At 48.6% G+C, this 17,399-nt stretch overlaps 1 protein-coding gene across 11 annotated transcripts in view; it reads left to right on the top strand.

The window, feature by feature from the left end:
- The window catches only part of KDM2B (lysine demethylase 2B), a 473,004-nt gene that overhangs the window by 177,615 nt on the left and 277,990 nt on the right, over window positions 1-17,399 (top strand). For all 11 annotated transcript variants that reach the window (XM_063964438.1, XM_063964435.1, XM_063964434.1 and 8 more), the window contains one exon: window positions 15,146-15,299. In XM_063964438.1, the coding sequence (XP_063820508.1) occupies window positions 15,146-15,299 (154 nt within the window). The remainder of the gene's footprint in view (window positions 1-15,145; window positions 15,300-17,399) is intronic.

Here is a 17,399-nt window from a genome sequence, read left to right as displayed (position 1 = left end):
AAAGATTTACCGGTAGGTTTAAAATCTTATTTTTTTTAAATAGCATTTTTTTTGTCTGTTTACCAAATTATTTGCTAATATATAAAAACTGCTACACATTTAAAAATCGGACCCGCGCAACGCCGGGAGACCCTGCTTGTTACCACTGTTCCTATTATCTATAGTCCTAATAATCATGATGCTCCCTATGAGTAAGGTCTGGGGTTATTTGTGGGTATAATTGTGTAAGCACTTGGAAGCCCCTTAATATTTCCTCAGATGAAAAGCACACTGACCGAGTCGCAGCAATTTACTAGATTGTTTACTGTAAATCCAAACGTATAGGTAGTTATTTAAAGCCCCATCTTGTTACAGGTTCTCCCATAATGTTTATTTCAGTGTACGCAAATACCAGCTTAAAGGCTTTCTCCCTTTATCATACCGTCTTGCTACTGGGTGATATATTGTGGGTAACAACTTATGGGGATCATATGCAAGCAGTCTTCCTTGCTGAGTGCGTTTCCACTTGTCACAATAGTGTTTCCTAATATGGTATGTCTTGGTGCTGGAGTAGTATTAGTAGAGCATATGGTTACGTTTTACAGGTATTTTGCCCACTGCTGGCTGATAAAATAGAGCGACTGGTGGGCTGCCATTTGTTAGCTTCTACTGTGGATGCTGTTCCAGCTGCTTTATGGAGTATACTAAAATACTATTGGATAGCCTGCATGCATACATGGTTAGCTTACAGCCAGTGCTAAGCTGGAGATGCCAGTCTGAGGTGATACTCCGAGTCCACAACTCCAGAGCCAGTCTCCTTGCACCTTGATCCCTTCTAGCCCTGCACCATACAGAACCTCCTTGTCCCTGTCTACTGACTGGGCTGCTTTCCTCATTTTACAAATGTCTATAGCAGGTAGTCCGATTTCATAAACCCTTTTTAGTTTATTACCAGGGATAGTCTCTTTGATCCACTTCAAATGTGAAATAAATATATATGTATGTGAAGCAGTATATGTCCATCTCGTGTTTTTCATAACGCTACACACATTTTACTACATATTTTTCTCTAACGTCCTAAGTGGATGCTGGGGACTCCGTAAGGACCATGGGGAATAGCGGCTCCGCAGGAGACTGGGCACATCTAAAGAAAGCTTTAGGACTAACTGGTGTGCACTGGCTCCTCCCCCTATGACCCTCCTCCAAGCCTCAGTTAGATTTCTGTGCCCGACGAGAAGGGTGCACACTAGGGGCTCTCCTGAGCTTCTTAGTGAAAGTTTAAGTTTAGGTTTGTTATTTTCAGTGAGACCTGCTGGCAACAGGCTCACTGCATCGAGGGACTAAGGGGAGAAGAAGCGAACTCCCCTGCGTGCAGAGTGGATTGGGCTTCTTGGCTACTGGACATTGGCTCCAGAGGGACGATCACAGGCCCAGCCTGGATGGGTCCCGGAGCCGCGCCGCCGGCCCCCTTACAGAGCCAGAAGAGCAAAGAGGTCCGGAAAAATCGGCGGCAGAAGACGTTCCTGTCTTCAATAAGGTAGCGCACAGCACTGCAGCTGTGCGCCATTGCTCTCAGCACACTTCATACTCCGGTCACTGAGGGTGCAGGGCGCTGGGGGGGGCGCCCTGAGACGCAATAAAACATGATATAAATACCTTACATGGCAAAAAATACATCACATATAGCTCCTGGGCTATATGGATGCATTTAACCCCTGCCAGAATATACAGAAAAACGGGTGATAAGGCCGCCGAAAAGGGGGCGGAGCTTATCTCCTCAGCACACTGGCACCATTTTCCCTCACAGCTCAGTTGGAGGGAAGCTCCCTGGCTCTTCCCTGCAGTCACTACACTACAGAAAGGGTTAAAAAAAGAGAGGGGGGCACTAATTAGGCGCAGTATTAAAACATACAGCAGCTATAAGGGGAAAAACACTTATATAAGGTTATCCCTGTATATATATATATAGCGCTCTGGTGTGTGCTGGCATACTCTCCCTCTGTCTCCCCAAAGGGCTAGTGGGGTCCTGTCCTCTATCAGAGCATTCCCTGTGTGTGTGCTGTGTGTCGGTACGTTTGTGTCGACATGTATGAGGAGAAAAATGATGTGGAGACGGAGCAGAGTGTCTGTAACAGTGATGTCACCACCTAGGGGGTCGACACCTGAGTGGATGTACTGTTGAAAAAATTACGTGACAGTGTCAGCTCTGTATAAAAAAACAGTGGTTGACATGAGACAGCCGGCTACTCAGCTTGTGCCTGTCCAGACGTCTCATAGGCCGTCAGGGGCTCTAAAGCGCCCGTTACCTCAGATGGCAGATACAGACGCCGACACGGATACTGACTCCTGTGTCGACGGTGAAGAGACCACCGTGATTTCCAGTAGGGCCACACGTTACATGATTGAGACAATGGAAAATGTTTTATACATTTCTGATAATACGAGTACCACCAAAAAGGGGTATTATGTTCGGTGAGGGAAAAACTACCTGTAGTTTTCCTGAATCTGAGAAATAAAATGAGGTGTGTGATGATGCGTGGGTTTCCCCCCGATAACAATTGATAATTTCTTAAAAAGTATTGGCTGTATACCCTTTCCCGCCAGAGGTTAGGGTGCGTTGGGAAACACCCCCTAGGGGGGATAAGGCGCTCACACGCTTGTAAGAACAAGGGCTCTACCCTCTCATGAGATGGCCGCCCTTAAGGATCCTGCTGATAGAAAGCAGGAGGATATCCAAAAATGTATTCACACACATACTGGTGTTATACTGCGACCAGCAATCGCCTCAGCCTGGAGGTGCAGTGCTGGGTTGGCATGGTCGGATTCCCTGACTGGAAATATTGATATCCTAGATAAGGATAGTATATTATTGCCTATAGAGCATTTAAAAGATGCATTTCTATATATGCAGGATGCACAGCAGAATATTTGCCGACTGGCATCAAGTATAAGTGCGTTGTCCAATTCTACCAGTAAAATGGTCAGGTGATGCGGATTCCAAACGGCATTTGGAAGTATTGCCTTTTGAAAGGGGACATTTGGGGTCGGTCTTTTAGACCTGGTGGCCACGGCAACAACTGGGAAATCCACGTTTGTACCCCAGGTCGCCTCTCAAAATAAGACGCCGTATTATCAGGCGCAGTCCTTTGTTGGCAAGCGGACAAAAGGTTCCTCTTTTCTGCTCGTGACAGAGGGAGAGGAAAAAGGCTGAAGAGATTACCCAGTTCCCAGGAACAGAAATCCTTTCCCGCCTCTGCAAAGCCCTCAGTATGACGCTAGGGCCTTACAAGCTCAGGCACGGTGGGGGCCCGTTCTCAATGAATTTCAGTGCGCAGTGGGCTCACTCGCAAGTAGACCCCTGGATCCTTCAGGTAATATCTCAAGGGTACATATTGAAATTCGAGACGTCTCCCCCTCGCCGTTTCCAAAAGTCTGCTTTACCGACGTCTCCCTCTAACAGGGAGGCAGTTTTGGAAGCCATTCACAAGCTGTATTCCCAGCAGGTGATAATCAAGGTACCCCTCCTGCAACAGGGAACGGGGTATTATTCCACACTATTGTGGTACCGAAGCCAGACGGCTCGGTGAGACCAATTCTAAATCTAAAATCTTTGAACACTTACATACAGAGGTTCAAATTCAAGATTGAGTCACTCAGAGCAGTGATTGCGAACCTGGAAGAAGGGGACTACATGATGTCTCGGGACATCCAGGATGCTTACCTTCATGTCAAAATTTACCCTTCTCACCAAGGGTACCTCAGGTTATGGTACAGAACTGTCACTATCAGTTCAGACGCTGCCGTAGGGATGGTCCACGACACCCCGGGTCTTTACCAAGGTAATGGCCGAAATGATATCCCTTCGAAGGAAGGGAATTTTAGTTATCCCTTACTTGGACGATTCCCTGATAAGGGTAAGATCCAGGGAACAGTTGGAAGTCGGTGTAGCACTATCTCAGGTAGTGTTGCGGCAGCACGATTGGATTCTCAATATTCCAAAATCGCAGCTGGTTCCGACGACTTGTCTTCTGTTTCCTAGGGATGTTCCTGGACACAGTCCAGAAAAAAGGTGTTTCTCCCGGAAGAGAATGCCAGGGAGTTATCCGAGCTAGTCAGGAACCTCCTAAAACCGAACCAAGTCTTAGTGCATCAATGCACAAGGGTTCTGGGTAAAAATGGTGGCTTCCTACGAAGCAATCCCATTCGTTAGATTCCACGCAAGAACTTTCCAGTGGAACCTACTGGAAAAATGGTCCGGGTCGCATTTTCAGATGCATCAGCGGATAACCCTGTCACCAAGGACAAGGGGTCCATCCTGTGGTGGTTGCAGAGTGCTCATCTTCTAGAGGGCCGCAGATTCGGCATTCAGGACTGGGTCCTGGTGACCACGGATGCCAGCCTGCGAGGCTGGGGAGCAGTCACACAGGGAAGGAATATCCAGGGCTTAGGGTCAAGCCTGGATACATCACTTCACATAAATATCCTGAAGCTAAGGGCCATTTACAATGCTCTAAGCTTAGCAAGACCTCTGCTTCAAGGTCAGCTGGTGTTGATCCAGTCGGACAACATCATGGCAGTCACCCACGTAAACAGACAGGGTGGCACAAGAAGCAGGAGGGCAATGGCAGAAGCTGCAGGGATTCTTCGCTGGGCGGAAAATCATGTGATAGCACTGTCAACAGTATTCATTCCGGGAGTGGACAACTGGGAAGCAGACTTCCTCAGCACGACCTCCACCCGGGAGAGTGGGGACTTCACCCAGAAGTCGTCCACATGATTAAAAAAACTCGACAGGTATTGCGCCAGGTCAAGAGACCCTCAGGCAATAGTTGTAGACGCTCTGGTAACACCGTGGGTGTACCAGTCAGTGTATGTGTTCCCTCCTCTGCCTCTCATACCCAAGGTACTGAGATTGATAAGATGGAGAGGAGAAAGCACTATATTCGTGGCTCCGGATTGGCCAAGAAGGACTTGGTAACCGGAACTTCAAGAGATGCTCACGGAGGATCCGTGGCCTCTACCTCTAAGAAGGGACCTGCTCCAGCAAGGACCCTGTCTGTTCCAAGACTTACCGCGGCTGCGTTTGACGGCATGGCGGTTGAACGCCGGATCCTGAAGGAAAAAAGGCATTCCGGATGAAGTCATCCCTATCCTGATCAAAGCCAGGAAGGATGTAACCGCAAAAACATTATCACCGCAATTGGCGAAAATATGTTGCGTGGTGCGAGGCCAGTAAGGCCCGACGGAGGAAATTCAACTGGGTCGATTCCTACATTTCCTGCAAACAGGAGTGTCTATGGGCCTGAAATTGGGGTCCATTAAGGTTCAAATTTCGGCCCTGTCAATTTTCTTCCAAAAAGAACTAGCTTCAGTCCCTGAAGTTCAGACGTTTGTAAAAGGGGTACTGCATATACAGCCTCCTTTTGTGCCTCCAGTGGCACTTTGGGATCTCAATGTAGTTTTGGGTTCCAAAAGTCACATTGGTTTGAACCACTTAAATCTGTGGAGTTAAAATATCTCACATGGAAAGTGGTCATGCTGTTGGCCCTGGCCTGGGCCAGGCGCGTGTCAGAATTGGCGGCTTTATCCTGGAAAAGCCCTTATCTGATTTTCCATTCGGACAGGGCGGAATTGAGGACTCGTCCTCAGTTTCTCCCCAAGGTGGTTTCAGCGTCTCACCTGAACCAACCTATTGGTGGTGCCTGCGGCTACTAGGGACTTGGAGGCCTCCAAGTTGCTAGACGTTGTCAGTGCCCTGAAAATATATGTTTCCAGGACGGCTGGAGTCAGGAAATCTGACTCGCTGTTTATCCTGTGTGCACCCAACAAGCTGGGTGCTCCTGCTTCTAAGCAGACTATTGCTCGTTGGATTTGTAGTACAATTCAGCTTGCACATTCTGTGGCAGGCCTGCCACAGCCAAAAATCTGTAAATGCCCACTCCACAAGGAAGGTGGACTCATCTTGGGCGGCTGCCCGAGGGGTCTCTGCTTTACAACTTTGCCGAGCAGCTACTTGGTCAGGAGCAAATACGTTTGTAAAATTCTACAAAATTGATATCCTGGCTGAGAAGGACCTGGAGTTCTCTCATTTGGTGCTGCAGAGTCATCCGCACTCTCCCGCCCGTTTGGGAGCTTTGGTATAATCCCCATGGTCCTTACGGAGTCCCCAGCATCCACTTAGGACGTTAGAGAAAATAAGAATTTACTTACCGATAATTCTATTTCTCATAGTCCGTAGTGGATGCTGGGCGCCCATCCCAAGTGCGGATTGTCTGCAATACTTGTACATAGTTATTGTTACAAAAATCGGGTTATTATTGTTGTGAGCCATCTTTCAGAGGCTCCTCTGTTATCATGCTGTTAACTGGGTTCAGATCACAGGTTATACGGTGTGATTGGTGTGGCTGGTATGAGTCTTACCCGGGATTCAAAATCCTTCCTTATTGTGTACGCTCGTCCGGGCACAGTATCCTAACTGAGGCTTGGAGGAGGGTCATAGGGGGAGGAGCCAGTGCACACCAGTTAGTCCTAAAGCTTTCTTTAGATGTGCCCAGTCTCCTGCGGAGCCGCTATTCCCCATGGTCCTTACGGAGTCCCCAGCATCCACTACGGACTATGAGAAATAGAATTATCGGTAAGTAACTTCTTATTATAAATGTCCATTAATATGTTAATGAAGCCAGAGACATTTTATACAGTTTGTAAACATATAAAATGTAAGTTTCTGCAGTGGGGTACACTGTATTCCACAGGGAATAACATTGGGGTGTAGAGTTGGATCTTGATCCGAGGCACCAACAGGCTAAAGCTTTGACTGTCCCAGGATGCCTTGCATGCCTTGCACCGCCTCCTCTGTAACCCTGCGTCCGTGCACAGGACCTTAGTTTGTAAGTTGGTGCCCTGCAGGAAAAGAGCTTTTATGAAGAAAAATAGAAGACTTCAAGAGCTGCAGCATTGGTACTGAGTGCTAGATGTCATTCTGACATCTTCTTATGCTGCAGCTCCATCACCTCCCCCAGCGGCGCGGTATACTGCCACGCCCTGGTTGCCGTGTACTTACAGCGGAGGGCTCCGGTCTACATTAGGGCACACACACTCGCCGCTGCTCTCCAGGACCGCGTGGCCGCACCAAGGGAGGAGATAAGAGGGTCCCCCAGACGGGAACCGCTGCAAAACGCGATCCGCGACTGTCCTTAGGAGACGGACCGCGCGTGCTGGCGTGGACACTGTTTGTACAGGGACCCCGCTAGACCACCAGGGCAGGGGCACAGGTCGGTTTCTATAAAAAAACATTTTTATTATGGCCCACAGTACCCGGTGGTGAAGTCAAGCAAGGGGATAAGGCTCTGACCTATAGCCCCTCCCCCAGCCGCCATTTACTGCAAATGTTCCCGCCCTGGAGCTGCTCCTCTCTGCCTTCCTCACTCCCTGTCAGCGTTTGGGCGCCATTTCTCTCATGCTGCGCTGATCTTGGGACTGCTGGGCTCTGTCTCCTCTGTAAAGCCACCTGCATCCAGCGCTGTGCATTTACAGGACACTTAAGTATTCTACATGTCTTTAGACAGTGTTAGTTAAGAAAGAGTGCATACATTCAGGGATATTTAGTACAATTACCCTGTGATATAAATCCAGTTTTACTGTGCATTGTTATAACTATTTTGCCATATAGCATTACTCTGTAGTACAGTTACTTAGTATTGCTAGTCCAGTGCAGTTTTATTGTTCTTTGTGTTAATTTCTGCATTGTACATGTGACTGAGTGTGTGCCAGTAGCTGCCGTGTGATCTCTATTCCGTGTATCCCACAGGTTTTGCTATCCCTATATTCTATACCCTGAGGGGGGTTATCTGCGTCAGGGTCCTATAGCTATAGTGTTTCACAGGATATACTTGTTTGGTATCTTTCTCTGTGAAGTTACAGTCACCGTATACCTCTTAAATTCCCTATTTTGTGTTCTGCTTGCAGTCACACTGTCAGGGTTTTTTTGCCAGGTATTCTGTCTGCTTAAAGTTTACTTTTTTTTCACCCTAGGGGTACGGTTACAAATAATGTCTGCTAAATAGGGTGAGGACTCCAGGGCAGATCCTGCACCAGGCAGTGCTAATGCCATGGATGGTCCTGAGGAAAATGTAGCAGCTAAGGGTACAGGTTCTGGGGTCTCTGCACCCCAAGGTCAGTCGGCAGCACCAGGGGCAGATCAAGTCCCACCGTGGGCTACCTTCTCTAATTTACTGACTATGCTGGTAACTAGACTTATGGCCCCTATGGGACCTCCTGTGCCATTACAGCCACATATTGTCCCTACAGTTACTCCGCCATGGGCAGATACTCTGTCTTCTCAGTTACAGCAATTAAACCAGTCTCTGGTCAAACAAAAGGCTAACCTTCACCCGCCTAAGACCAAGGTGTCCTCTAAACGGGCCACTACTTCCTTACACTGACCCCTTTGACACTGATCCAGATACTTCAGATGGGGAAACTCTGACACAATTGGTTGTTCCTGACCTCTTGGAGGCCATCAGGCTCATTCTCCAAATTGAGTATGACGAGGAGCCTTCTACTACCTCTAAGAAACCAGATACGTTTAAACGTCAGAAGGTGGCTAAATTTGCTTCTACCCCATTCTGACCACCTGGTTGACATACATCAGGAATCCTGGGAATCTCCAGGAGGGCGGCAGAGCTCAGCAAAAATTGGGAAACACCACCTCCGGTAGACTCTCTCAGGTCACTCGCCTGGTGGTGTCCTTGTCTCTGCCTGTCACTACCTTCACCTCCCTAAAGGAACCGACGGATAAGCGTGTGGAGGGTTGCTTGAAGTCCATTTACACTCTTGCAGGGGCTGTGCATAGACCCACTATAGCAGCTGCCTGGGCGGCGGAAGCTATTGAAGCCTGGGTTCAGAAAGTTGAAGCGGAACTACCTTCTAATTTTTCTGATAATGCTAGACAGTGTCTTTCTTATGTTACTACAGTCTCTCATTACATTCAAGAGGCAGCATCTGATACCGGTATCCTGGCGGCCAAGGTGTCTACTACGTCCATTCTGGCTTGCAGGATTCTCTGGTTACGATCCTGGTCTGTTGACCTGGACTCTAAAAAGACCCTGGAGGTGATACCCTTTAAGGGGAACAGCTAGGCAGACAAGACTGCTTGTCTGCCTAGTACTACTCCTTCAGCTCCGAAGGCTAAGAGTACTTCCTTTCGTTCCTTTCGGCCTCCGGGTAAAGCAAAGTGTCAGGCGTACCCAAATAAGACACGCTCTTCCAAAACCACCAAGCCCAAACCGAAACGTGCCTGGGCTGCCCGTCAGCCTGCTTCCAAAACGGACAAGCCTGCCTAGGGAGGCCAATCCCGGGATCGGCGGGATCCCGGGATTTGGGCCCAAAAATGCCGGGATTTGAATCCCGGGATTGGAGCATCCAATCCCGGGATTCACGGGATTATACTGCGCATGCGCGGGAAGGTGGGCGTAAGTAATAGTACCTACTAATATTAGGCGGGCGGCAGCCATGAACAAGTTGAACGCGGCGGCACTTCAAATGTAGCGCCGGCCGACAGCCAATCAGAGCTGGCGGACCGGCAGCCAATCAGGAGCGACTGCTGCGGCCGCTTCCCTGATTGGCTGCCGGTCCGCCAGCTCTGGTTGGCTGGCGGCCGGCGCTTCATTTGAAATGCCGTCGCGCTCAGTGTGTTCATGGTTGCCGCCCTGCCTAATAGTAAGTACTACTACTTACACCCACCCTCTCTCCCTCCCTCTGTGCAGTCAGTGGTGCTCCCTACAGCCTTCCTCCCTCCCACGCCGCTACCAACCCTCCCTGCCGCGACCTACACCCTCCCTCCTGAGTCCCGCACCGCTACCTACACTCTTCCTACCTCCCGCACCGCTACCTACACACTCCCTACCTCCCGCACCGCTACCTACACCCTCCCTCCAGCGCTGCTCCCTACAACTTTCACTGATCCCTACTGCAATCCCGGGAATCCCGGGATTGACCGTTTTTCAATCCCGAATCCCGGGATTGAAAAAACGGCCCGGGATTGGCCTCCCTAAGCCTGCCGCATGACAGGGCGGGCCTGCCCCTGGGGGATCCCAGGGTAGGAGGCTGGCTTCTACGGTTTGCTCAGGCGTGGTTAAAGACCACTTTGGACGCCTGGGTAAGGGAAGTCGTCACTCACGGTTACCCTATCTTTTTCAAGAAACGTCCGCCTCATTGGTTTTGCTCAACAAACATCCCTTCAGATCAGGTAAAAGTAAAGACGCTCCACTTGGTGGCGCAATCTCTCCTGGATACAGGAGTGATAGTGCCGGTGCCTCTGACTCAGAGGGGCAGGGGATACTATACCACGCTGTTCCTAGTCCCGAAACTGAATGGGTCCTCCCGGCCCATTCTCAACCTCAAGTCCTTGAACAAATTTGTGAGGGTTTCCAAGTTCCGTATGGAAACTCTTCGTTCTATTGTTCTGGCCTTGGAGACCATGGACTATATGGTATCCCTGGACATACAGGATGCTTACCTCCATATCCCTATTGCCATTTTGCATCAGCAATACCTGCTGTTTGCTATTGGCAACCTACATTACCAATTTCAGGCCTTACCTTTTGGTCTGACCACGGCTCCACGAATTTTCACCAAGGTCATGGCAGTTATGACTGCTCTACTCCGCCGTCGGGGCATCAGGATCTTACCGTATCTGGACGATCTGTTGATCCTGGCAACCTCACCAGAGGTTCTCCTTCGTCATCTGGAACTGACGGTCCAATTCCTACAAGCCCACCGATGGCTCATCAACTGGAAGAAATCCTCCCTGGTTCCTGTTCAGAGCCTGGTGCACCTGGGAGCGTTGTTGGGGACACACAAACAGCGGTTGTTTTTGACTCCGAACGAGGTCCTGAAACTTCAGGACAAAATAAGACCCTTCCCATCTCGCCCATGTGTGTCGATTCACTCGGCGATGCAAGTACTGGGCCTCATGGTGTCGGCTTTCAACATGGTAGCGTACGCTCCATTTCACTCCCGCCCTCTCCAGAAGTTAATTCTCTCCAAATGGGACGGCCTACTCCACCGGATCAGGACTCGCATGATCTCCCTAACTCCGGAGGTTCGCCTGTCTCTGTCCTGGTGGCTCGAGGATCAGCGATTGAGCAGGGGTCGTCCCTTCGGGATTTCCAACAGGGTCCTTCTGATGACAGATGCCAGTCTGAGGGGTTGGGGCGCGGTATTGGAGCAACACTCTCTTCAAGGTCGGTGGACCGGGGGAAGAGTCTCTCCTCCTGATAAACATTCTGGAACTGCGGGCAGTGTTCAATGCACTGACACTAGCCCTGCCTTGGATACAGATCAGGCCTGTTCAAGTACAGTCAGACAACACCACCACGGTGGCATACATAAATTATCAAGGCGGCACTCGAAGCCGCATGGCAATGAGGGAAGTGTCAAGGATACTTCAGTGGGCAGAACGTCATCTGCCAGCCATATTGGCAGTGTTCATTCCAGGAGTCCTCAACTGGGAAGCGGACTTCCTCAGTCATCAGGACATACACGCCGAAAAGTGGAGCCTTCATCCAGAAGTTTTTCAACTCCTGGTGGACAGGTGGGACCTACCAGATGTAGACCTGATGGCTTCTCGACACAATCACAAGGTTCCGGTCTTCGGAGCAAGAACAAGGGATCCTTAAGCAGCGTTCGTGGATGCACTGGCAATTCCATGGAACTTTCGGCTGCCGTACGTGTTCCCTCTGGTGTCACTCATGCCCAGGGTAATAAGGGAGTTCAAGCAAGAAGGAGGATTACTACTTCTAATCGCACCAGCGTGGCCCAGACGGCATTGGTTCTCAGACCTGCAGGGTCTCTCGTTACAGTGTCCTATTCTACTTCCACAACATCCAGACCTCCTCGTTCAGGGCCTCTGTGTCTACTGGCTTTGACGGCGTGGCTCTTGAAGCTTCCGTCCCAAGGGCCAAAGGTTTTTCTGAGGCGGTCATTCAAACTATGTTGAAGGCCCGTAAACCGGCTTCGGCTCGGATTTATTATAGGGTCTGGAATTCTTATTTCACATGGTGTGCTGCTAAGAATGTTGATGTATTCAAATTCAGTACTGCCAATCTGTTGGCCTTTCTACAACAGGGTCTGGACTTAGGCTTGCATCTGGCCTCTCTCAAGGTTCATATTCGGCCTTGTCAATTTGGTTTCAGAGAAAGATTGCGACTTTGCCTAATGTTCATACCTTCACTCAGGGTGTTCTACGAATTCAACCTCCCTACGTTCCTCCTGTGGCTCCTTGGGATTTGTTGGTTGTTCTGGATGCCTTACAAGAGGCTCATTTGAACCCCTAGTGTCAGTGGACCTTAAATGGCTTACTCTTAAGGTCTTATTTTTGCTAGCTATTGCCTCTGCTAGACGGGTTTCGGATTTAGGTGCCTTATCCTGTCGGTCACCTTACCTGATTTTTCACCATGACCGGGCAGTTCTTAGGACCCGCACTGGTTACCTCTGCTAGACGGGTTTCGGATTTAGGTGCCTTATCCTGTCGGTCACCTTACCTGATTTTTCACCATGACCGGGCAGTTCTTAGGACCCGCACTGGTTATCTGCCTAAGGTGGTGTCTTCTTTCCACCTTAACCAAGAAATTGTGGTTCCGGCATTTACCTCTCCTGGTTTGTCATCCAAAGAGAAGTCTTTGGATGTGGTATGGGCTCTCCATATCTACGTGAAAAGAACGGAGTCAGTTCGGAAATCTGACTCTCTGTTTGTTCTTTTGCGTTTTCACAAGCGTGGCTGGCCTGTTAATAAGCAGACCTTGGCCAGATGGATTAGAATGGTGATTGCACATGCTTATGTACAGGCTGGCCTTCCAGCTCCTGATACCATTAAAGCCCATTCTACTCGGTCTATTGGACCTTCTTGGGCGGCCCGCTGTGGTGCAACCCTTGAACAATTGTGCAAGGCGGCTACTTGGTCCTCAGTGAACACGTTCATAAGGTTCTATGCCTTAGATACTTCCGCATCCCAGGATGCTTCCTTTGTACGCCGGGTTCTTGTGCCCGCTACAGTGCGTCCCCTCCCATGAGGAACTGCTTTAGGACATCCCCGATGTTATTCTCTGTGGAACCCAGTGTACCCCGCTGCAGAAAAGGTGATTTATGGTAAGAACTTACCTTTGTAAAATCTTTCTGCGAGGTACACTGGATTCCACAGGGCGCCCACCCTGACACACTTAGCTTCTTTGGGTTCGTATGGCATTAGCCGCTAGTACCTTCTCCTGTCGTGTGAATGCGGTTCCGTGTGGCTACTAACTGTTGTTGTCTCTTTTCTACCTGCTACTGCATTGGACTGGTTCACAAACTGAGCTCCTGTGCACAGAGGCAGTGCAAGGCATCCAGGGACAGTCAAAGCTTTATCCTGTTGGTGCCTCGGATCAAGATTCTACTCTACACCCCAATGTTATTCCCTGTGGAATCCAGTGTACCTCGCATAAAGAGATTTAACAAAGGTAATTTCTTACCATAAATCTCCTTTTTTTTTCAAAGTACATCAGTTACTGGTATATAGCCACACTGTATACAGTTAAGGCAGATCAGTTGTTTAAATGGGAGCTGTGGCAGCGCAAAAGTGATAGGGAGCTAATAAAGTGTTTGTGCCGCTTCGTGCAAGTGGCGCAGGCTCCACCTGAGGTGGCAAACAGAAACCTGCTCAAACTCTGGCTTTTGGGCACCCAAACTACTCTTTGTGCAGCGCACACGGTAGTTTCATAGCTTTAGCTGCTTTACACAACTTATCTGTTGTGCGTTTGGGCACGACATGCTTGATGATAATGGGCGCACACAGCACAGACAAATATCGCCAGTCACTTTAGGCATAAGAAAACAGTTGAAACAGTTGAATCCGATGGTCTGAGATTTTTCTTGCTGAAATTAAAAATACACCTATTAACGCAGCTATGTGTGCTCCCGGTTCACATGCCATCCAAATGAGAGAAAAAATCTTGTGCAGTAATTTGGTCTGTTAATAGCTGCCTTAATTCATTAAAAATGAGTAAATCAGCATGTACCCTAAAAAAAACTGCAAATAAATATTGGATGACAGTATAAATTTGTGTTACTGGGCATAAAGCTAAATATTTGGGACTTTTATAAAGTTTCAAATGGCTTATTTTGTATAGTTTAACAACTGAAAAACTGATATAAAGCCTTTTTTCAGCAAATAAGTGTTCTAGTTAAAGTTAGGGTTGCATAAAAATGCATTTAAGCTGTTTTTTTAAGTACTTTTAAGCCACTTTTAAAAACTGTTTATAAAACCCTGGTATCTCCTACCTTCAATGTTAAACACTCCTTTTCCACTGGTGTATCTATAATGGGTGCAGTGTGTATGGTGCACACTGGCCATTCGGGTCCAGGGGAGCCCACACCGCACACTTTGCACCCAATTTTTCGGTACTCACCTCTCTGCAGTCCGGTGTCCACTGTAGCAGCCCTGTAAAAGCATTGGGGTTTTGCGAATGTGCAGTAGGGGAAAATGCCCGCCACGCCATTTTCACGGAGCCCTGCGCATGAATAGTAAACTTAAGCACAGCTCTAGTGGCTGTCTACTAGTGGCTGCCCGCAAGAGAGGAGGAGGAGGCCCGGATAGAGTCTGCACATGGGTCCCCGCCTCTCCCTTTCCCATCTATGCAACAACCCCATATACATGTCCCCCATCTTTTACCCCATTTCTCTCAGCTTTGCAGAATATCACCCCAAAAATTACCTGTAACTGCCATATTAGGCTATTTAAAAACGTATGATTACCTAGTTAATCATTGGCGAGGGTGCATCTTTAACTTTAAAATGGGTATCTTCCCCAACTTTGCAACTGCTCTGGAACTGCAAGAAAAAAGTAGCATTCATCCTGTGAAAATTAACACTGCTAAATTGCCACGGGTTATTGAATACCAATAACCTCATCTGGCTGCATTTACTCGCAAATTTGGTTAACTTGTCTAATTGGATATGCACCTATGTGAAATCACCAAGTATTTTACTGTTGGAATGTTGACCAGGTGGGAAGTGTAAGAGAGCAATCTGTATATTTGGTTTTTCCATCTTTCAGCCACATTTCGTATGACATAGCTCATGCTTTTCTTAGAAATGGTTGGTTTTTTGGAGTGACGTGTTATTTCCTCTACAGGTATTTTGGTTGATTCCTCCCACTGTGCATAACTTACAGCTTTATGAGGAATGGCTTTTATCAGGGAAGCAAACGGACATCTTTTTGGGAGACCGATCACAGGGGTGTCAGAAGATTGAACTCAAGCAGGGTCACACATTCTTTATTCCATCAGGTAATGGGAGTTCTTATTTGCAGATAAATTGTATCGGTAAACTGATCGCTCTCCCAGTGAGGGTTTTACATCATGCAGGATGAACCGTCCTATGATCCCTTAGTGCAGATCTGAAATGTGCTAAAGCAGCTCTAGCACACACAGTATACACTGGCATCAGTCTTAGGACTCCTACATATGCACTTTGAAAATAAATGGCCACGTGTATAGGTAAAACCTAGTACTATATACTTACTCTGTAAGTTATTAATGTGTTTTAGAGCTTTCCCTGCATCACAGTGTATGTACTTATGTAGCGTTCTCCTAGAACGTAATTTTATGGACTAGCAGCATGAAAGCACATTTCATAGACTCTGATCGCTTGCGTAAACCCTTAATAATTTTTTTGTTAGTTACCTCTGTGCCAGTTTTCATACATGTCCCTTATAGGTGTAAGTAGCATTGTAGGGACAAGTCTATTCTTAAACTAATTTATGTAGACAACAGACATTCCCTATGCAGATTATCCATATTTCTTACTAAATATTCTTTATAAAAACTGTGCTTTAGTTTTAGCACTTTCAACGTGTTTGCATTTAAAATAGATTTCTGCTGCGGGGTACACTGGGCTCCACAGGGAATGACATTGGGGTGTAGAGTAGGATCTTGATCCGAGGCACCAACAGGCTCAAAGCTTTGACCTTCTTCCCAGAATGCATAGCGCCGCCTCCTCTATAACCCCGCCTCCGTGCACAGGAGCTCAGTTTTGTAGTTGGTGCCATGCAGTAAGCAGGCATACCACAGGGGGGCTGCTCCAGCAGCCCTAGGAAAAAGCTTTTTAAAGATAAATGAAGACTTCAAGGGCTGCAGCAGAGGCACTGTAGGTGCTGGATGTAAGTCAGACATCTCCTGCTGCAGCTCCATCACCTCCCCCAGTGGCACAGTACACTCCCGCACCCTGGTTGCCGGGTACCTACAGCAGAGGCTCCGGCTTTCATCTTGTTAGACACACACGACCGCTGCTCTCCTGGATCGCATGGCCGCACTCAGGGAGGAGGTAAGTGGGTCCCCCCGGCGGGACCCGCTGTAAATCGCGCGGCTGGTGGTAGGCGGGCCACGCGCACTGGTTTAAACACTGTGGCAGTACAGGGACCCCACTAGACCACCAGGGCATGGACACAGGTCGGTTTTCTCTCATAAAACCGTTTGTTTAAGCCCACAGTACCAGGTGGTGAAGTCCAGCAAGGGGATAAGGCTTTGACCTGTAGCCCCTCCCCCAGCCCCAGGGCGCCATTTAGAGTAAATGTTCCCACCCTGGAGCTGCATATCTCTCTCTCTCTCTCTCACTCCCTGTCAGCGTTTGGGCGCCATTAGGACAAGCTGAGCTGGTCCTGGGACTGTTTGGGCAAATCCTTCTCTGTAAAGCCGCCTGCCTGTCAGAGCTGTGCATTTTACAGGACACTTAAGTATTCTACATGTCTGCTGACAATGTTAGTTAAGAAAAAGTGCATTTAGTCAGGGTTATATAGTACAAGTACCCTGTGATATACATCCAGTCTTTACTGTGCATTGTTAATATCTATTAAGTGTATAGCTTTTCATAGTACTACTATGTATTGCTAGCCCAGTGCAGTTTTATTGCATGTCATAATTTCTGCATTGTACAAACTGTGACTCTGTGGGGTATATTCAATTAAAGTCGGATCCATTCCGACATGTATTTGTCGGAATGGATCCGACAACCCCTATTCAATCCCCATCTAAATTCTACTTTTTCAAGTCGAATTTAGATGGGACGCAGAGGAGGCGACGGGGGCGAGCTGCGGGGGGACAGCCGGCGGGCATACAGGAGAGATCAGCGCTGCAGCAGGATGTAACTCAGCCGCCCGACCTCATGGCAGCTTCCACCCAGCTCCAGCAGCGTGCTGGAGCCGAGTGGAAGCTGCCGTGAGGTCGGGCGGCTGAGTGACATCCAGCTGCAGCGCTACTGTAGCGCTGATCTCCCTGTATGCCCGCCGGCTGTCCCCCCGTCTCCCTGCGGCTCCCCCCCCTCGCTTCCTCCGGATCCGCATCTCAGTCCGACATCATTTTGATGTCGGACTGAGATGGTCGAAAAGGGGG

This window comes from Pseudophryne corroboree, chromosome 1, assembly GCF_028390025.1.
Source record: "Pseudophryne corroboree isolate aPseCor3 chromosome 1, aPseCor3.hap2, whole genome shotgun sequence".
Taxonomy (NCBI): Eukaryota; Metazoa; Chordata; class Amphibia; order Anura; family Myobatrachidae; genus Pseudophryne; species Pseudophryne corroboree.
This window is presented reverse-complemented; position numbering and strand designations above follow the sequence as displayed.